The 19,944-nt window shown below is 25.4% G+C and overlaps 1 protein-coding gene across 3 annotated transcripts in view; it reads right to left on the reverse strand.

Annotated features, from left to right (window-relative positions):
* The window catches only part of LOC126897396 (uncharacterized), a 65,411-nt gene that overhangs the window by 25,611 nt on the left and 19,856 nt on the right, over positions 1-19,944 (reverse strand). For 2 of the 3 annotated variants that reach the window (XM_050670950.1, XM_050670949.1), the window contains exons 2-5: positions 18,553-18,670; positions 16,117-16,257; positions 15,203-15,346; positions 8,722-8,862 (exon numbers count right to left, since the gene is read on the reverse strand). In XM_050670950.1, coding sequence (XP_050526907.1) covers positions 8,722-8,862; positions 15,203-15,346; positions 16,117-16,257; positions 18,553-18,670 — 544 coding nt within the window. Of the gene's footprint in view, positions 1-456; positions 515-8,721; positions 8,863-15,202; positions 15,347-16,116; positions 16,258-18,552; positions 18,671-19,944 lie in introns of those variants that run through there. The other variant, XM_050670951.1, reaches the window with a different exon arrangement.

A 19,944-nucleotide genomic window follows, 5' to 3' on the forward strand; every position in this document is an offset into this window, starting at 1 on the left:
AATAAAAACAATTACATAAAAATTATTAGACTAATTATTTAAATATAATAAAATAATGTATAAATATCATTTATTTCAAAATAAGTGTTAACTATGTTTTTTTTACCCCAAATCAATTTTTTTTTTAAATTCCATCCCAAAAATTGTATGCAAAAATACAATTATCAATTTATAGGAGTACCCTCTTTTATTAAAAATTCCAGCCACTGAATATATTTAAATTTATCTTCTTAATAGGACCAATATGATCAGAAACTGAAGGCTAAATTGAAGAGACTTCAGAAAACTAAACTTACTGATATGGAATATTATTATATTTTACTTAAAATAACATGTTACTAGTAGAATTCATGTAGCCTATGTATTAATGTTCATCTATGAACAAAATATAGATAAAGTAAATAAAAAATTAATAACTTACTATCAAAATCTGAAAAAATACCATAAATTCTTCAATTAAAATATTAAATAATATAAATAAATACCAATTTCATTAAAAATCACACATCAACAACTAAAACATAACATTTTTTTAATAAATCAAATTTTAATTTTCAACAAAATGATAATTTTGTAGCTTTGCTGCAAAGCTGAGATGACATTAATTTTACTATGATGTGTTTATTTATTAATTTTTGTATCTGTTATCACTTATTCTCAGCGATTAGCTACTTATTCACAGGACCGATTTTTCTCAATAATACGTCAAAATATTACAAATCCTATAGAGTTGAAGATAATAACCTCAAAAAATGAAAAAATACCATCGATTCCCAAAATTTACGGTTTTAAAATCTGTACATTTTTAAAACTTTTTTTTCTTAAAACTATGATAGTATTTTTAATAACTATCATAATTTTTAAAAATGAACAAAACATAATTATTTTAGCTTCAATGCGAAGCTGAGAAGGTATTAATTTTACTATGATGTGTTTTTTTTTCGTGTCTGTGAACGCTTAATCTCAGCTCTCGCTGGACCGATTTTGATGAAAAATATGTCAAATGATCACAAATCGTATCTAGTCGAAAACATTACCCTCAAAAATTGAAAAAAATTCCCTCGTTCCCCGTAAACGGGGTAAATCCCCCAAAAAATTACAAATATAAAAATCGCTAATAATTGACATTTTTTCAATTTTATTTACTTAAAATTGCTATAAAATAAAATGTTAAAAATGAAATTTTGGACTGATTATTTTTAATATATTAAAAATCAAAAACAGTAATAATTTGAAAACAAATTTTTATTTCTTTTAATTGTTATTTTATATGTAATTAGTAATAATATAAAAAATAAGAAGTGTTAGAAAGAGTCTAATTGCAGATTTGAAACAGTGCAAAAGTTGTTTTAGAAAAGTATTGACACGGTCCCGCGTCGTTCTCTATACACGGAGCCCCGCGACCCGTGACACCTTTATCAGCCGCCGCCCTACTACGTGCATATGGTAGTTTGACTGACTAACACCGCGTGCGATACGCCACGGTACAAAGTCCAGCAAGTGCCGCACGTCCATCTACGACCCGCCGCAAATATACGTTAAGTAATCTCCGTGACCCCGTACGATACGGATCTATCAAAATTACACCTGTCAACTCGTCGCACATACGATTTTACTGTCGGTTTTGTGATTAAGTATTGAGTACATTGTATATTTTATTGTGTTCTTATTTTTGTGACTATATTTAGAAGAAACAATATACGGCTTCACGCCATTTTATAGTAGAACTAAAACTCGTGTCATTTAATTAGCGTTCCACGACGATAGTCGTGACAGTATATATAGGTTTTTGATGAAAGTTCCTTGTAGTCTAGTGTATTTATTCAAAAGTAACAACATTTTTTATTAAAATGTATTGCATCAAACCCTTTAAATTTTTATACACGTTAAAAGTAAAGGGATATACAACTTCTTTTTATTTCCGTAAAAATTACAATATTATAATATTGTATATCTATTTCATACTAAATTTAATTACTATAATTATTATTTATTATAATATTTATTCATATACTATAATTATAATTCGGGATAAAATTAAGGAAATAAGAGTTATGGTTGTTTTTGTAACAATCTACAAATCTCTTAAAATTAAACACTATCTACAGATTTGCATCGAACGGTTACTTATGATAGTGATTTTAATCACTGTCAGATATCATCTATACTTGTCCCAACTATGCCACGCCCATACTGTGCCGCCACTCCACTGTGCTACCGTTTTTTAATATAATCACATTAGGTATTACTCTTTCATTTGATTTAAATTGTTTGATATTCTAACCCTTAACCTGCCAACAGAGCGAGTTTCAAAATAGCAACTTATGCACGAAAAGTTAATTTTTTCTACTTCACGTTTGAAATAATCCGAGAATACTACGTCTTTTAATCATATGTTCAATAAAAGCTTATGTTACGTTCTATAAGTTAAAAAAATTGAAAATTTGTTCTGGCGACTTATCTTCTATGTGCAAATAGTTGCCGTAGTTAAAAAATATGTTATTTTTATGTTAAAATTTTTGATTTTTAACTTTATATTGCTATAATTTTTTGAAAATGTATTGTATGTATCAACACAAATATTTTTTTCATAAATACTTGATACGATGGGGTACATTATACTCCTTTTATCCAACATACTATATTTACATACTTAATCAGACCATTTCTTCTTATACAAAAGGGTTCAAAATTTGAAACATATATGTAATAAGTAGAAATTTTTCAACTTAACTTTTGAAAAATGTTCCAGAAATACTATGCAATTTTGACATATGATAAATGAATGCTTATATTTCGTACTATAAATAAAACAATTTTTTGAATTTTTAAATTTGCCTTATGGACTAAGAAACAGTGCACAAACGTACCAGAGGTTCACAAGCAAAATAATCCGAGACTTACCATCTACAGTTGCGTACATAGATGATATATTAATTTTTTCAGAATCCGAATAATAGCATAAAATACACCTATGTACAGTATTAGAAATACTCAACGTGGTATTAAGATCTCCTTAAAATACGCAGTTTAGGATAAAAGTCAATAACTTTTTTAGGTCACCAAATTTCAAAAGAAGAAACCACACCGGAACCAGAAAAATTTTAAATTTTTAGAGGAATAGGTATGCCCAATCAAATAAAAAACCTACGGCGATTTCTCAATATGATAAGTTTTATAGACGTTTTCTACCACACTTTGCGCATCACCAACTATGTTTGAATAAGCATATTCCAGAAAATAAAAAAAAATTACACCTGAGTTATACACCTAAAGCAAAAGAAGTATTTTATATATATATAAAATTACTAGAATAATCAACATACTTAGCATACCCACATGAGTTAGCCACGTTAACACTTACTAAAGACGCCAGTAATAGAGCAATCGGTGGAGTTGTATACCAAGTAATTAAAATAAAATGTTTCTACTTATATTTCACAGTCGTAAGCTTATAATTGTAAGGTTTTACAATTTATACAGATCACAAATCATTGGTTCATGTTTTTAACAAAAAATAAAAAAAGTATCTGAACAACAGCAACAAAAACTTTCATTTATATCACACAATATATTATCGGATCGAATAACATTACCACGGACTACCTTTTCTGAATTGAAAGCATATCAAGTATATCAGACCCAATAAACCTAATAGAATAAATAGCCAAAACACAAAACAAAGCTTATATATTAACTGATACTAGTCTAAAAATTCAAAACATGTAAAGAGTAAGAGTTCAAAAAAATAAAATGCGCCACAAGTACTGGTAAAATACGACCAATCGTAAACCCAACCCAACCATCACAGAAAAGAAAATTCTTTTCAACAATACATAACTTATCTCATTATGTAATAAAAGGAACTCTATATTAATTAAATCACGATTTGTATGGAAATTAACGAAAAAAAAAATTGGTAAAATCGTTATAATGACGACGTGCTGATCTAGCACATTTCTGATCACTCGAATTGTGTATATTTGGTCTATGTTTTTAATAATAATTTGTTGTAGTTCCGCCGTCGTATTACCGAGTGTACTTATTACTATTACTATTAGTTACTATCCAATTATTTTAATTACAATAAATAAATAATAACAAGTATTAAGTATTGAATTTTATCTTACAACCTTCTCACAAAGTTTAATAATTAAACAACAATACTTCAGTTTAATTACGTTAAACAATTAAACAATAGTATATCAGAAAACTCGACATCGCTCGCCGACAACTCACACACGGTAACACTAACTTAAAGAATCTGTGATGCGGAACAAGCCGAGGTCACAACTCACAGTCCGCCAAATTGGGTATTTTAATCCACCAAAAGGTCGTTTCGATCTACTACTCATATACGTTCGAACATATGAATCTAACTACTCTAATTCAGAATTGGATTGCAAGATTCGGAGTGCTCCATAGAATAACGATCGATCAGGGTAGACAACTTGAGTCAATATTATATAATCAGTTATCAAAAACATTAGGTTTTCAAAAAATACGTTCATCAACGTACCATGCACTAACCGACGGAATAATAGATACAGTATATTGGACACTAGAAGCCACTATAACATGTAAAGATAGCGTCCATTAGTCTTCAGAACTACATATTATTTTATTAGTTCAACGTACAACCCTTAAAGAAGACTTGAAAACATCTCCAACCAAACTAATCAACCGTCAAACACTAATACTACCTGGATATTTCTTTGAAGCAAAAAAGAACTACCAAAACGATAAGATTTTATAAAACAACTTCAATTACAAATATCCAAATTAGCCATAATAGTATACCACCAAACATTATCATCAAAACAGACATGCATAGAGATTTTAGAACTTGTACCCATGTATATCAAAAAATTGATATTATAAGATCAGAACTAACATATACATACGAAGGACCTTTTAAAGTGTTAAAAAGAAAAGCCAAGACATTTCATCTTCAAATCAACGGTACTAGTAAAACAATATCAATTGATCAACTCAAACCTGCTTTTATAGAGAATAACGCACTCAGAGAAAACACAGACACAAGTAAGACAGTACATTAAACACAAGCAGCCACTCGATCAGGATTTTTTTTATTACCATTTTTTTAAGATTATTACTTCATAGTAAAAACAAGTATTTACATATAAAAATATTAATTAAAAAAAAAAAAAAAAAATTGTTATCAAGTTGTTATTGATTTTTGATATGTTAAAAATAATTCGTGCAAAATTTCGATTAATAATGTCATGTTAAACGTTTTTCTTTTTCGATACTTTAAAAATGATTTTTATGAAATTTTTTAATTTAAAAATGTTGAACTTTTAAACTTCTTAGCTCAACTCACAACTTTGATATTAATACCATTAAATAAAAAAATGTATGAGAGTTTAAAAAATCGTATATTTTAGATCCATATGTTGTCAGAAACTTATATAATTACTATTAACAGTAAATTTATGAGAAAAGCTTGAAATTTCGTCAAAATCAATATTTTTTTCTTACTAATTTCGGAAAAAATCGTAGTAATCACATATATGTAACTCTTAGTGTTTAAGTAGATGCTATAGTTGATATATTTAAAACTATATTTAGTATAGTTATACCCAGTAGTATTCTATATTATATTGACATTCAGATATATTTCATGCCTACTTTCACCTATGATTTCGTCTGCTGTGTTGTTAAATTTCATATTAACTTATATATTTTGATTATTTTTTTTTTATGTTATAATATTAAATTATTGAATATTACTTTTATACTATATTTAATTGCTATAATAGATCTTTATTCATATATTATACTTATAAATCATAGAAATAATGAAGGAAATAGTAGTTTCCCCTAGAATTGTTCGAATACCCAAAAAAAATTTGTTATTTAGCCTAACAAAAAAATGAAAATGCAAATGTTCTATATTTATCGTTGAAACTATTAACTTGATTTATTTATAAAATATTCACTGTAGAAAAAAATGTTCGCACAAAAGTTGTTTTAAATTAAATTTTCTATATATTTTTTATCTAACATTTTTTTTATTAATTATTCTATGAAATTATACGGTTTTCTCATTATTTTCATAAATTTAAGAACCACAAAATTCATTATATTTATGTGCTTACGAAAAAGTCATTCACAAAATTAAGTTATTGTTTATTATTTTTAAATGTTTAATTACATGTTTTTATCTGGTATACTCCCATAGAAAGATGGAAAACTTCTTCTTTAATTATAAGGGAAACAACTAGTTGAAAGTTTACCAATAATTATGTAGAACAACTAATTGAAAAATTGAGTTTAACTGAAAAAGAAAAATCATTATGTTGTGATACAATAGTTTCTAATACAGATAGACTTAAAGGTGCCTGCATATTATTGGAGCAAATGTTGATGCGTAATATTTTGTATTTACTGTGTAGATATCACATTTTTGAAATTGTATTAATTGTATTAATTAAAAATCTCGTGCATGAAGAGATTAAAATTCGAAAAAATCGTTCTCTTCATTCTAGTCATTTTTTTTATAAATATTACAATTTTTTATATTTTCATATTCTAAACTCCTATTTTATGCGTGAAAAAATACAAGAAAAGTATTTAATCGTGTTCTATAAATTTTTTTTCATATTTATAAATACAATTTTCCTAATATTTTTGGTTTTTTGAGATTTTTTTTATTTTAAAACGTTTTTTAATTAACGTTCAGATAAAATTAAGTTCATAAAATATATATAATAAAACAAGTTTTAAAAGATCAATATTGAATAATAATAAACAAATAATATTTAAAAAATTATAAATAAGACTAGGTATGTTTCTTAAATTTCAGACTTCTGATAACTTCAGTTTTTTAACTGAATATAAGTTTTATAACATATTTTAAAAGTATTTAACAAAATAATATATACTGTAGTCAATTTTTTATTAATTTAGTGTGAAATGCTCTCATACATTCTGGACATACAGCACATTCTGAATCACTAGGGATTTCTAAATCAAAAAAAAAAACTATATCTTTATCCCTGAGATCTATTTTCAACTAGAAAAAAAAACATCATAGTATAAATTGTTATTATTTTTCATATAATAGGCACAGTAGTATCATTCAATACCACGTGGTACCTAAGCAATTTCGAATACATAACAACATTATATTGTTTCAATATTGCCAAATATGAATAGGTCGTACTATATTATGTAATAAAAGTAATTAATTATAAATATACTTACATTATTTGGTCGTTAATTATATATAAAAAAAAAAGTAAAATTTGACTTTTTCAAATGCACATAACAGTTTCGCGTTTATTAATATATCTCTTTCAATGATAACACAAATGATAACATAACCAAGTAGACCGATGCGTAACATTCCGTACATTAAACGAAAACAATAATTACATGGCTACCACGATTTTTCGATTTTATATAAATTCTACAATTTAGTGGTAATGATGCCACCGTGCATGAAGAGGTTAAAATTCGAGAAAATCGTTCTCTTCATTCCAGTCATTTTTTTTATAAATATTACAATTTTTTATATTTTCATATTCTAAACTCCTATTTTATGCGTGAAAAAATACAAGAAAAGTATTTAATCGTGTTCTATAAATTTTTTTTCATATTTATAAATACAATTTTCCTGATTTTTTTTGGTTTTTTTGTTATTTTTCAAATGTTGACAACTCAACAGGCTAATTAACGTTCAGATTCAGTTTCAGTAAATCGAAATAGATAAAAATCATACTCAATCTGAATCCAAAAAATTGTTTTCAGCTCGATAATTTCGATTTTTCATGATTTATTGTAATTTTTTGGGTTTTTTTGCAATTTTTCAAATGTTGACGACTCAACAAGCTAATTAACGTTCAGATTCAGTTTCAGTAAATCGAAATACATAAAAATCATACTTGATCAGGGTGCACAAAATTTTTTTCATCGCTTTGATTGCAGTTTTTGCAATTTTTTGCCTATTTTTTGGTTTTTTGTATTTTACTCAAATCTGAAGGGTGACCGAGCCAAACAGACTTCAAATTCGGATTCAGCGGGTCAAAATACATGTCTGTAGGTGGGTCCGGTCAAAAGTACAGACAACTTTTTTTTGTGTACCGGTGTATTTAAGTCTGAATATTTTATTTTAATTAATTGTACAAATGATTTAATGTACTTTGTGATTAGTAAATGATAAAAAAAAAAAGTTAAATAAAAATATATAGAAAATTTAATTTAGAACAATTTTTGTGCGAATATTTTTTTTCTACAGTGAACGGTTCATAAAATAAATCAAGTTAATAGTTTCAACGGTAAATATAGAACATTTGCATTTTCATTTTTTTGTTAGGCTAATAACAATTTTTGAAAAATGTTTGTAGATATCTTATTTATAGCAAAACATATTTACAAATAAGTTTCTATGAACTTTTTCGTAAAAGTTAATGTTTAGGAGATAGAAATAAAAACTAAAAACCTTCCCATAGGTTATCATTTTTAACCCTCTTAGGGCATGCCTTATAGTTTGATAATCGTCATCAATTTTTGCACAATTATTTTTTTTGGGGTATTCGAACAATTCTAGGGATGGTACTTCTAAATATTATTAAAAAAAACCTACTAATGTAGCTTATAGTCATTCTAATGTTACCCACATATTAGTTAACATTTTTGTGTATTTATTTTTCTAAAAAAAAAAACTAAATTTATGTAATGTTATTAAATATTTACCGGATATTAAATCTCCTTCACATAAATGACACCTTATCGAATTAGTTAACCATTTATCTAAACATTCCTGATGTAACTGAGTTTTACAACACTCAGCTACAGCTATGTTCATAATTACATCTTGATTACACTCTTTACATACTAAAATACAAAAATTAAAAAATTTAAATTGTACAGAAAATGTAAATTTTGGAAAAAATAGATATCAACCTTTTTTAGACTGAGCTATAAAGAGGAATTTTGTTAAGAACTAAAAATTACAAGTGACTCAGGGACTTTTTTTCTTGAATATAATGTTTAATCGTATAAAAGGATTTTAGAAAAATCAGTGCAAAACGTTAAATTGATAGCCATTCTCCAATTAGTCATTTATGTATTGTGTAAAATTAATAATTTTTTTTTTATTTGAATACAACATCGTTTCTGATGAATACCAAAAGGAAAATATGATTTTTGTAAAACAATATTAAGTAAAAAATTATAAATTGCTTCATAGAGTATATCATAAAAGTAATCAATAGCTTCATTAATATTTATATTTTACAATATACAGAACGTTCAGTAATTATAACTCGTTTCCTTACTTACTGAACACTTTTTATATGCCCAGTAGGCATGGAGTATAAATAATAAAACAGAAATACAATAATAATTTTTAATATCAATTAGCCTAAAATAGACCTCTTTTAAATACGTGTATTATAAAAAAAACTCAAAATTTTAATCATTTAATTGATTTCTTTCGAATATTAAATGATTCAATTGACCATTCATATTATAGTTGTAGCGAAATGATGAAACATAAAATAACTTTAAGCCTCATATTTTTGGGGCGTTGGAAATTTTGTTTATTTTATTTATTAATGATGTTAGCTCAGTTTATAAGTTACTCAAATCCTTATTATTTGCTGATGATATGAAATTATTATCCGAAATTAAAAGTGACGTTGACCTTGTAATGATTCAATCTGTAATTGGTATTTGTAAAACCTACTTCAACCCAATATTGTTAAATATGTCAGAGTATTTTTATTCGTTCTCGGTTAATAAATGTTTTAAATTATAAGTTCACAAACATGAAAATTGATTGTGTTTCTCATGTAAAAGATTTGAGTGTTTGGCAATCATGTAATTTGTCATTTAATTATCATTTTGAAGTTACTCAAAATAAAGGAGCTTTCGGATCATAATGTTTAAAAATGTTTTTCTATAGTACAATCAGTACGTGAATTTGATACAATAATTTGGAATCCAAGTCAGAGTGATTTAATCGAAAGCTTAAGAAATTTACAAGCAGAATTTATTAAAATGTTTGCTTTTAAAATAAGAGATGAAAATTTAACAAATATAGAGATAATTAAATATTATTATATAGAATTACTTGAAACTATTAGGAAATATCTAGATGCTATGTGTCTTATTAATTTGTTGGATAATAAGATAGATTATTCAGAAATATTAAATATTATACTCTTTCATATTCTGAGACAAAATTTATGAGGCTTAAAGTTATTTTATGTTTCATCATTTCGCTACAACTATATATTTGGCATGGATTGACCCCAAAGTAAATTAAGTAAACCGCCAGCAGTAGATCGCCATTTCAATTTAGATAAATTAAAATCTTCTTGAAGGAGCAATTTAGTTTTATTATACGTGAAAATTATGTTTTCAATAGTTTTCAAAGTAGCATTTAAACAGTCGATGTTCAGTCAAAGTAGAATGTATACACTGTCAATAATAATAGATTTATTACGGGATTAAATAAATATATATACCTGTTCGTTGTTGAATCATTAATAGATAAATGGTACGATATAAAATTATTTTTAATAACAATCAACACATCACCTCAACGAGAAAACGAAATAACAAGAGGTAATCTTTCTCAGCGATAAATAGTACACTAATTTTATCCTAATTGATATGTTTGTGGATATCACCAAGAGTGAATGTGAATAACATTATCATGAATACTATATTACAAATTAACAAGTCTATTTTAGAGTTTATGCTTCGCACGTTTAGGTAATCAATGTTTAATTTTACTTAGAGTTAGGCTGTTTTTTGATATGGTAGGTATTTTAAAATTAGCTCATACTCACTTTGTTTCTTTAATTATTTTAATAATTTTTTGAAAAAATTGCGTGATTAGTTGTAAGACCAGTTGGAATACATACCAAAAAGATGCAGTTACAGTATAAAGTGAATATTCTCTGAATTATTAATAAGGAATAATAGAACGGTAATAAATAAAAATTAATAACGATAATGAGAATTATAAACAACCTTTCTTATTCAGTTAAAATGTAAAAAATATATCATTATTCTGGAAAGACTTGTAATTACAGGTTACTAATAAAACTTAAATTACAACCACCACAAAACATAGAATTAAATAAAAAATTAGAAACTTACTGCTAAAACCTGAAAAAATTACCATAAATTATTTAATTGAAATATTATATATTAAAAAGGGAATCTCTTTTTATTAGTTACACATTAATAATAAAAAAATATAAAATACTTTAAAAAAATCAATTTTTAATTTTCAACCAAATGATTAATAAAATTATTCAAATACTTTTATTTAAATATATTTATAACACTTTCATGCATTTTAAATATTTATTTTTCTTTATAGCTATAAACATGATGCGTAGGAACTTGCATTGAAATAAGCTCATGAAATTTTAAACATTTTAAACCAGTCACATTATACAAAAAAAAATTATCTAATAACAATAGCCCATGTAAAAATGTAGATTATCCTCTCATAATCAATTTGAAACATCCTAATGAATGTATCTAGCTACAACCAACCTTTTCTCTGAATTTTTTAATCATAGCTGGCCTTATTACAGTTTTGTAGAATTTACCTTTCAGCCTCATTGGAATTTTTTTATCATATAAGACGCCAGACGCTTCTCTCCACTTCAACCACCCGCACTTAATAATGTGTCTTACATCTTCGTCAATACCACCACTCTTTTACACAACTGATCCTAAATACTTAAAACTTTCCACCTGTCCTATCATGTTGCCGTCTATTGTCACTGGTCTCCTTATTTCACCTACCTCGTGGTCTCCTTTGTCAAACTCGTACTTTATATACTCTGTTTTACTTTTACTTATTCTTAAACCCTTTTCTTCGAGAGCTGATCTCCACACCTCTAGCCTTTGATTAATTTCTTCCCTATTTTCTCCTATTAACACTATGTCGCCAGCAAACAACATTCACCACGGCACCTCTCCTTGTATTTCTCTAGTAATTTCATCCATCACTATAGAGAATAAGTAAGGGCTTAAAGCAGAACCTGGGTGCTCTCCTACTCATACCCATCACACACATCTTCTATTATATTATTGTACCTTTTTGGGACTCCTTTTCTCATTTATACCCACTTTAAAACCTCTTTCGGTACTCTATCATACGCTTTCTCCAAATCTATAAATATCACACACAGCTTTTTCTTCTTTTCCCTAAACTTTTCTATTAGTTGCCTCACACAAAATACTGGCTCCATTGTTGACTTAAATTTCACTTAAATATTATAAAACTTTTATATATAACAGAACAATTGTATAAATTGCTTAATAAGTTCAATTATGTATTAGGACTTCGGTACGACCATTAATAATAATAATTCTAGGAGGCGTATTAAATGAATTTTCAAAAGAACATCATGATTCTTTTTACATTAGGCACTCAATTTCTCTTAATATAATGGCTTTTGTTAATTACATATGAATCTGCATTTACATTCTATAAAATATTTATTATGTATTATGCCTTATATCCAATAGAGATGTCAACTTAATTTTTTTTAATGGAAACATACACATTTAACTAGCTTATAAAATAAAAAAGATCTAATTAAAAAAATAATTAGTCGATAACAATTTTTGAAATAGTACTAATAAAAAGTTATTAACATTATAAAATACAGAATGAGGTAAGAGCACGGCAAAATAATACATAATGATAAAAATAACAATCTATACCTTATCTACACTCCATATTATAAAATAATCATAACATCCGAAATAATGGGTCAAAAGGTGTCTTCGATCAGTCACTATATTAATTACACAACACTCTATTTTATAAGCTACTTAAATATACATGTTGCCTTTAAAAAAATAAAGTTGACACCCCTATAAAACATAAGAGATAATACATATTTATTTAATAAAAACTAATAAAATGTATTATATTAAGAGAAATCGAGTGGTTAAAATAATCACCTTATATATCTTAAAATCACTCTAATATGAAGTTTTCACCTGTTATTAAATTTTTATCACAATTAGGACAAGCAACCTCTTTATTTGTTAACCATTCATCTAAACATTTCTTATGTAATTGATTTTCACAACAATTTACATTAGTTACATCCACACTTAAAAATTGATCACACATTCTACATCCTAAAAAAAGGTTTAAAAAAGTTATATATACCTAAGTATAACAATAGAAATACGTATTTTTATTCCAAAACAACTTAAAGTTTTTCAAACAAACTTATTTATATTTTATTTGATTTTGTCATTTATATTTTCACAATCAGTTTTTATAATAAATATTGGTTTTAAGCTTTTTTAGCGATTTTTTCACCTAAAATTAATCTAAAATTTATAAAAGTTTTTAAAAGAATATGAAGAGATAAATGATGCAAGACATAAAACGAAATATGCATAAATTCCTTTGATATCTTTGGTACCTGACAGAAAAACTAGTAGCCTTTGCTTTTTTTGACGAAAAAGTGTTTTTTGAAACTAATTGTAAAATGTTGATTGCTTTTCAGAATATAAAAATCGGAGTTTCTTTTGAAACGCATAAATATAGATCCCAATTTAGTCACTGTGATAAATATAGATCTTAATTTAGTCACTGTGATAAACATAGATCCCAATTTAGTCACTGTGATAAACCTGGAAGACTTTTATCTAACAACACTCTCGAATTTTCACCATCTTGGGTATTTCAAGTTTATAAGTAAAGATATTGGAAATTGAATGGAAGACAAAGACTATAAAACAAATTTGGAAATAATTAGATCTAAGAGGATTGTTAATGATGAAACAGAACGAGGCGTGACTTTAAATGGAGGAATACAATTAATTACAAGCTAAGAATTACGAACAAAAACAATTCTTGTTATTAATTGTCAAAGTTTAGACAATAATATCCTGACACAAAAAAAAACTATCTTGTTATCATAATATTTTATAATTTTCTAAAGTAAATAATCATTAAAGACATTCATTAATTTTGTTATACATAAATAACAAAAGTTATATTATAATTAAAAAATAACATTTTTTTTTAATTAAATTTTTTTTTCCAAATTAACTCTTGTTAGCATCATTTTAAAATGGTCTTATAATTTAAATAAAAGTATTTCATTATTTTTTAAGTAGAATAAACATTATGACGAGGTTCCTCCCCTAGATTTGATATCAAATTGTTTTTTTACATTTTAAGCAACATCCTAATATATATGGTATATTGTATACAAAGTTATTTTAATAACGGTTTTGTTATTGTTTTTTTAAATAAATGGTTTATATAAATTTCGATATATTTGTAAAATTATATTAGTTAATCATTTTAAATTTGTTAGTGTATATTTTTATTAGCTTAATAGTAATGACGTAAGTTTAAAAATTTGGCTCTTCAAATCAGGCTTTGAAATCATCATCTATATAATAAAAAATCTAAACCTCCATTAAGAAGCTTCTCATAATAAACTAAGTTAATTAAAAACAATTTAATCTTAATAAAGTGTTTGTTAATAAAAATGACAATTTTTAAGCATTATCGATCGCAAAAAAGACTAAAATATAGGTGCGGTAGAAGATAAAGTTTACTGATATTAAATAGCATCTTTGACTTTAAATTACAGGTTACTAGCAGAATTTCAGTAATACTTACCTCAAATACTTAGATAAACTAAATAAAAAATTAGAAACTTACTGTCCACACCTGAACAAAATAACATAAAATATTTAATTTAAATACTATATACTAAAAAAAATATTATTTTATTAGTTGCATATTTCCCTTCAGGGAGTATTAAGCAATTAGTAATACGGGCGTAGTGAACCCGGGGTCCAGAGCTCCTACTGGTGTAAAGTCCCAGGTGGACGATTCCAGTAGGTAATAATATAGGGAAATGGCGATCCCATAGCCCGGTATGGAAATACATCAACCTAGGAGCCCTGGTAATCTTTAAAACATGATTTAAATTATTTTTAATAAATATTATTTACGTGTTATTGCTATGTGATATAATAGTTGTTTTTTGGTAGGGGTAATTTTTTTAAAAATAATTTGTCCTTACAATGAACTCAAGTTTTATTTATTTGTATATATGTTGTGTATTCTTATGTGGTAAAACTTTTAATGAAATTTTTAAAACATACTTTGGTTTATAATACTTATAACTAAATTTTAATAAAATAATAAAGTATTTACCTGTTATTAAATGTTTTTTACAATTAGGACAAGTATAAAATTTTTTTTTAAACCATTCATCTAAACATTTCTTATGAAACTGGCTTTTGCAACATTTTACATTAGTTGCATCCACATTTAAATATCCAAGACATATCTTACATTCTAATAAACAAAAATTTTACACTTAATAAATGATTAATTTAATTATTTTCTGTCTATCTGTTCTTGTGAATAAACTATATAGATCCATTATTACTTAACGATTATTGCTAAATTTGTATTAATCATAATTATTATAATAATTTATTAATAAAAACCCTGATTTATTTAAACCTATATTAAATTAATGATAAAAAATTTTATCTTAAGATGATTAGAAAAACTATCCGACAATTTGATGTCTAGAAGTTATTAAAAGAATTATTAAAATATATTAAAAGAAAATCATTACCGGTAAAAATGATTGATTTTGTAATTTTTTTTATATAGTTTTTATACTTGTGTTATTCTAAATTATTTTAAATTGGAGCTTGTTTAATGGAATATATGATTTAGAACATTAGTATATTACTTTTAGAAAACACAAATTCTATGAATAATCGAACACTTGTGTCAAAAATTATATAATTTTTGTTAAATATGTTTAATTTTTTTAAACCGATTTACTTAAATAATTGAATTAAATTTTCAGTGTTAAGACAAGTGCTTTACTATCAATGTACTTTTTTTAAAATTCCTATTATTTACCAATGTACAAGGAGAGAAAATGAGACTTTTCGGTACTACCAATTCGACACCGTTTTTCAGCAATAATACAGAATATGTGAAATTAATTAATGAAGAATTATTTTATTATTAAATCACAAGTAATAAAATAGAATTATTATTCTACTAAGTAGAATAAATAATTAAATTAGTAAAATTTTCTATACTTTCAAATGGATGTTGTCGGCACAATGGGCACTTTTTAGGTAGAATAATCCAATCATTCAAACATTTAAAATGAAATATCTTTTGACAACATATAGTTTGTGAAAAATTTTCCAATATTTCTTGGCAACATATTGGACAGTCTAAAAACAGAATAATTTATGAAAATTAGAAATACTATAAATGTTCAATTATTTTATTTAATTACATTCTATTTTCTCTTATTTAACTGCAGATTAATAATATAACTCCTGATCTCTAGTTATATAAATAGCACTATATAATGCTATTTACACAAGTAATTCATGATATAATAATGTGATATATATCACATTTAAGGTATTACATCATCAATTATTTTATTTAGTAATAATAATCATTTTTATTTATTTAATCATTCAGTTGATTTTTTAAAAATAATTTAAGTATAATATACAATCGAACTTTGGCTTAGTTGTATTTTGCAAAATGTACAGTAGGATATTTTCTTGCAGCTTTTAGTAGAAGCTTATATTTATTTATGATTGATGGTTGTTTTTGCAAAATGCAATTTAATTATTTTATTAATAATTGGTATTTATTGTAAGATAAGACTAATTAATCTTATTGGTTTAACCTTAACTAGTATATAATGTACACTAAACCATTTTAAGGTTGAGATTAATGTAACGAATTTCAATACTCATTACTTTAAATTTATTTGAATATGTGTATATTATTTATTACTCTATTTACATAAATGAGATAAACTTAACCATTCTAAAAAAAACTGTTATAATTAGGTANTTTTTTTTTCTAAATACATTATAAGTACATCTTTCATTTGACATACTTTTTATTAAAATTGGACAATTTCCCCTTATATAGGGGGCGTTCAAAACTTAAAATATTGTAAAAAACATAGATCTTTTTCAACTGAACTTTTATTTAATTACATTCTATTTTCTCTTATTTAACTGCAGATTAATAATATAACTCCTGATCTCTAGTTGTATAAATAGCACTATATAATGCTATTTACACAAGTAATTCATGATATAATAATGTGATATATATCACATTTAAGGTATTACATCATCAATTATTTTATTTAGTTATAATAATCATTTTTNTTAGTAATAATAATCATTTTTATTTATTTAATCATTCAGTTGATTTTTTAAAAATAATTTAAGTATAATATACAATCGAACTTTGGCTTAGTTGTATTTTGGAAAATGTACAGTAGGATATTTTCTTGCAGCTTTTAGTAGAAGCTTATATTTATTTATGATTGATGGTTGTTTTTGCATAATGCAATTTAATTATTTTATTAATAATTGGTCTTTATTGTAAGATAAGACTAATTAATCTTATTGGTTTAACCTTAACTAGTATATAATGTACACTAAACCATTTTAAGGTTGAGATTAATGTAACGAATTTCAATACTCATTACTTTAAATTTATTTGAATATGTGTATATTATTTATTACTCTATTTACATAAATGAGATAAACTTAACCATTCTAAAAAAAACTGTTATAATTAGGTAAAGGAACCATAATAATTTCGGTTTACAGCAATTTTTCTTTTATGTAATTAGCTTTGCTTTGTTCGGAAAGATATTTTATTCATCCAACAAATAATGACTTTTTTTTAACTATTTTTTTCTAAATCCTGTGTGTGGTATTAACAAAAATTTTGGATATAACTATACATAACTTTTGTAATGATACATATTTGTGATAAATACGTCTTATTTGAGAAAAAAAATGTACATATTTTTTATATAGTTTTCGAGAATTAAAATTTAATTATCAATTATTTTTTAGAAAAGCTGTGTGTGATTTTCCAGAAATTTCGTATAATATTTAGGCGCATACATTAGAAATTGATCTGATTTATAAAAAATTATTTTTAGTAGACCTTAGAGAGTTAATGAAAAATGTTCACTAACTTAAAAAATATTGAAGCTAATGTCATTTTTTTCCGATTAGAAATTTTTTACGGTTTATTACATTTGCCATTCGATAATTTCAATCCAATATTTTAATTGTTATTGTTGTTTAGCTATGAGATACAGTTTTGAACGATATTATCCCATGCATGTAATTGTAATGTTGAATTAGTATGTGATTAACTTGCAACTTCACGCGTGTCACCACCACCCGTTAAACAGAAGATAGTGCCGATATAACCATAGACTATATGAAAATACGCAGTTAAAGATTTTCAAAACGAAGTATAAATAAAATTTTAAAACATGTAAAAAGATAATATATCTACACTATTGATAAAATTGTATTTATTAGAGCTATAAAATGTACAGCAATTAGTATCTTAGGTTTAAGTATAAATAACCCGGAAGTTTAAAAACAACCGATTAGAACGATTTATTTGTGATGTCCAATTAGTGACTCTAAGATACAGATTAAGAAAAGCTTTAAGTATTTTACTTTCTAAGTTATTGGAGTTTATAAATCCTGTTATGTCCTTAGAAACATCAGAGCTGGAAGGTACCTGTCCTCCTTTTTGTATAGCAATCAATAATATAATAATTGCAATGAATATTTTCTGAAAAATAATATTCAACGAGATATAAGTATAAAATGTATAAATACTACCTAAATGGGTTTAATTAAAACCAAACAACAAATTATTAATATTTAAACATTTTTAAAGTGTAGTTGATTATTTAGTTTGAGAACGAATAAGTAAATAAAATTATTGTTATTGCAATAGCTTAACAAGTTAAAACGTTGTGTTGTAAAATTACAATTTTATATAGTTTTTGCAATAAATTTATAAGTGCGTTTTAAAATTAAAACATTATTTTTTTAATAATTTTCGAAAAATTTGTCATGGCTAAGTTAAATCATTTAAAAATATTTTCATAAAAAGTTCAGAATATTTTTAAAATCAACAAAATTTTCTTGTCTCAAGCGTCAACTTGTCCCGTTCTCTCCTACACCAGTACAAATATCTAATAAAGAAAATGACTAGTCAATATCAATTTTTAACGCGCTTATATTAGTTTCACATGTATATGTGTTGTTTGTAACTCTCCACGCGCCACGTGTTATTATCTCGAGTATACCGTCTTGTTTGGCCTTGAGACAAGACTGTTATAACGCATTAACCTCACCCCGCTCATCTCCAGCCTGCAACACTATATTCTTGTATAATTTTTGGATTTTCGTACCTGTAGATGTGGGCGTATCATCAATATTATATATATATGAACAAATTTTTATTGTATATTATTAGATATAAACATTTAAAGATTCGAATTTTTTTGAGTTAATAATACATAAGGGATTACAAATGCAGGTAGCTCTAATTGATTTTTATGGCGATATTAGCAAGCGTATAGCCTTTATTATCAATGGTAATAAAACACATTGTTGTGATTTTATAAACACACTAACTGGCAATACAGACATTATATCCATTGCAAGTAATAATTAACAATAAACACTCCGTGACTGTAACAACGATGTCATAAAAAACTAAAAAGTGAAAAATAATTTTTAGTTCAATGTGCTTTAAAAGCGTGTTTTTTAGTTTTTTTAAACTATAATTATTTTTCACTTTTTAGTTTCATGTTATGATAGCAGTTAATATTAATATCATGGTTATAACGGGTAACGGGAAATCAGGGTACGATTCCGCCGAAGACGGAGTCTAAGAAACGGCTACCACATCCAAGGAAAGCAGCAGGCGCGCAACGTGGAGGTAGTGACGAAAATGACGATATGAGAATCATGCCCCGTAATCGGAATGAATACACTACATATCTCTTAATGAGAATAAAGTGTATTAATATATAAGTTTTAATAGTAATTAGA

This window comes from Daktulosphaira vitifoliae, unplaced genomic scaffold (genome assembly GCF_025091365.1).
Source record: "Daktulosphaira vitifoliae isolate Bord-2020 unplaced genomic scaffold, ASM2509136v1 Scaffold_2, whole genome shotgun sequence".
NCBI lineage: Eukaryota > Metazoa > Arthropoda > Insecta > Hemiptera > Phylloxeridae > Daktulosphaira > Daktulosphaira vitifoliae.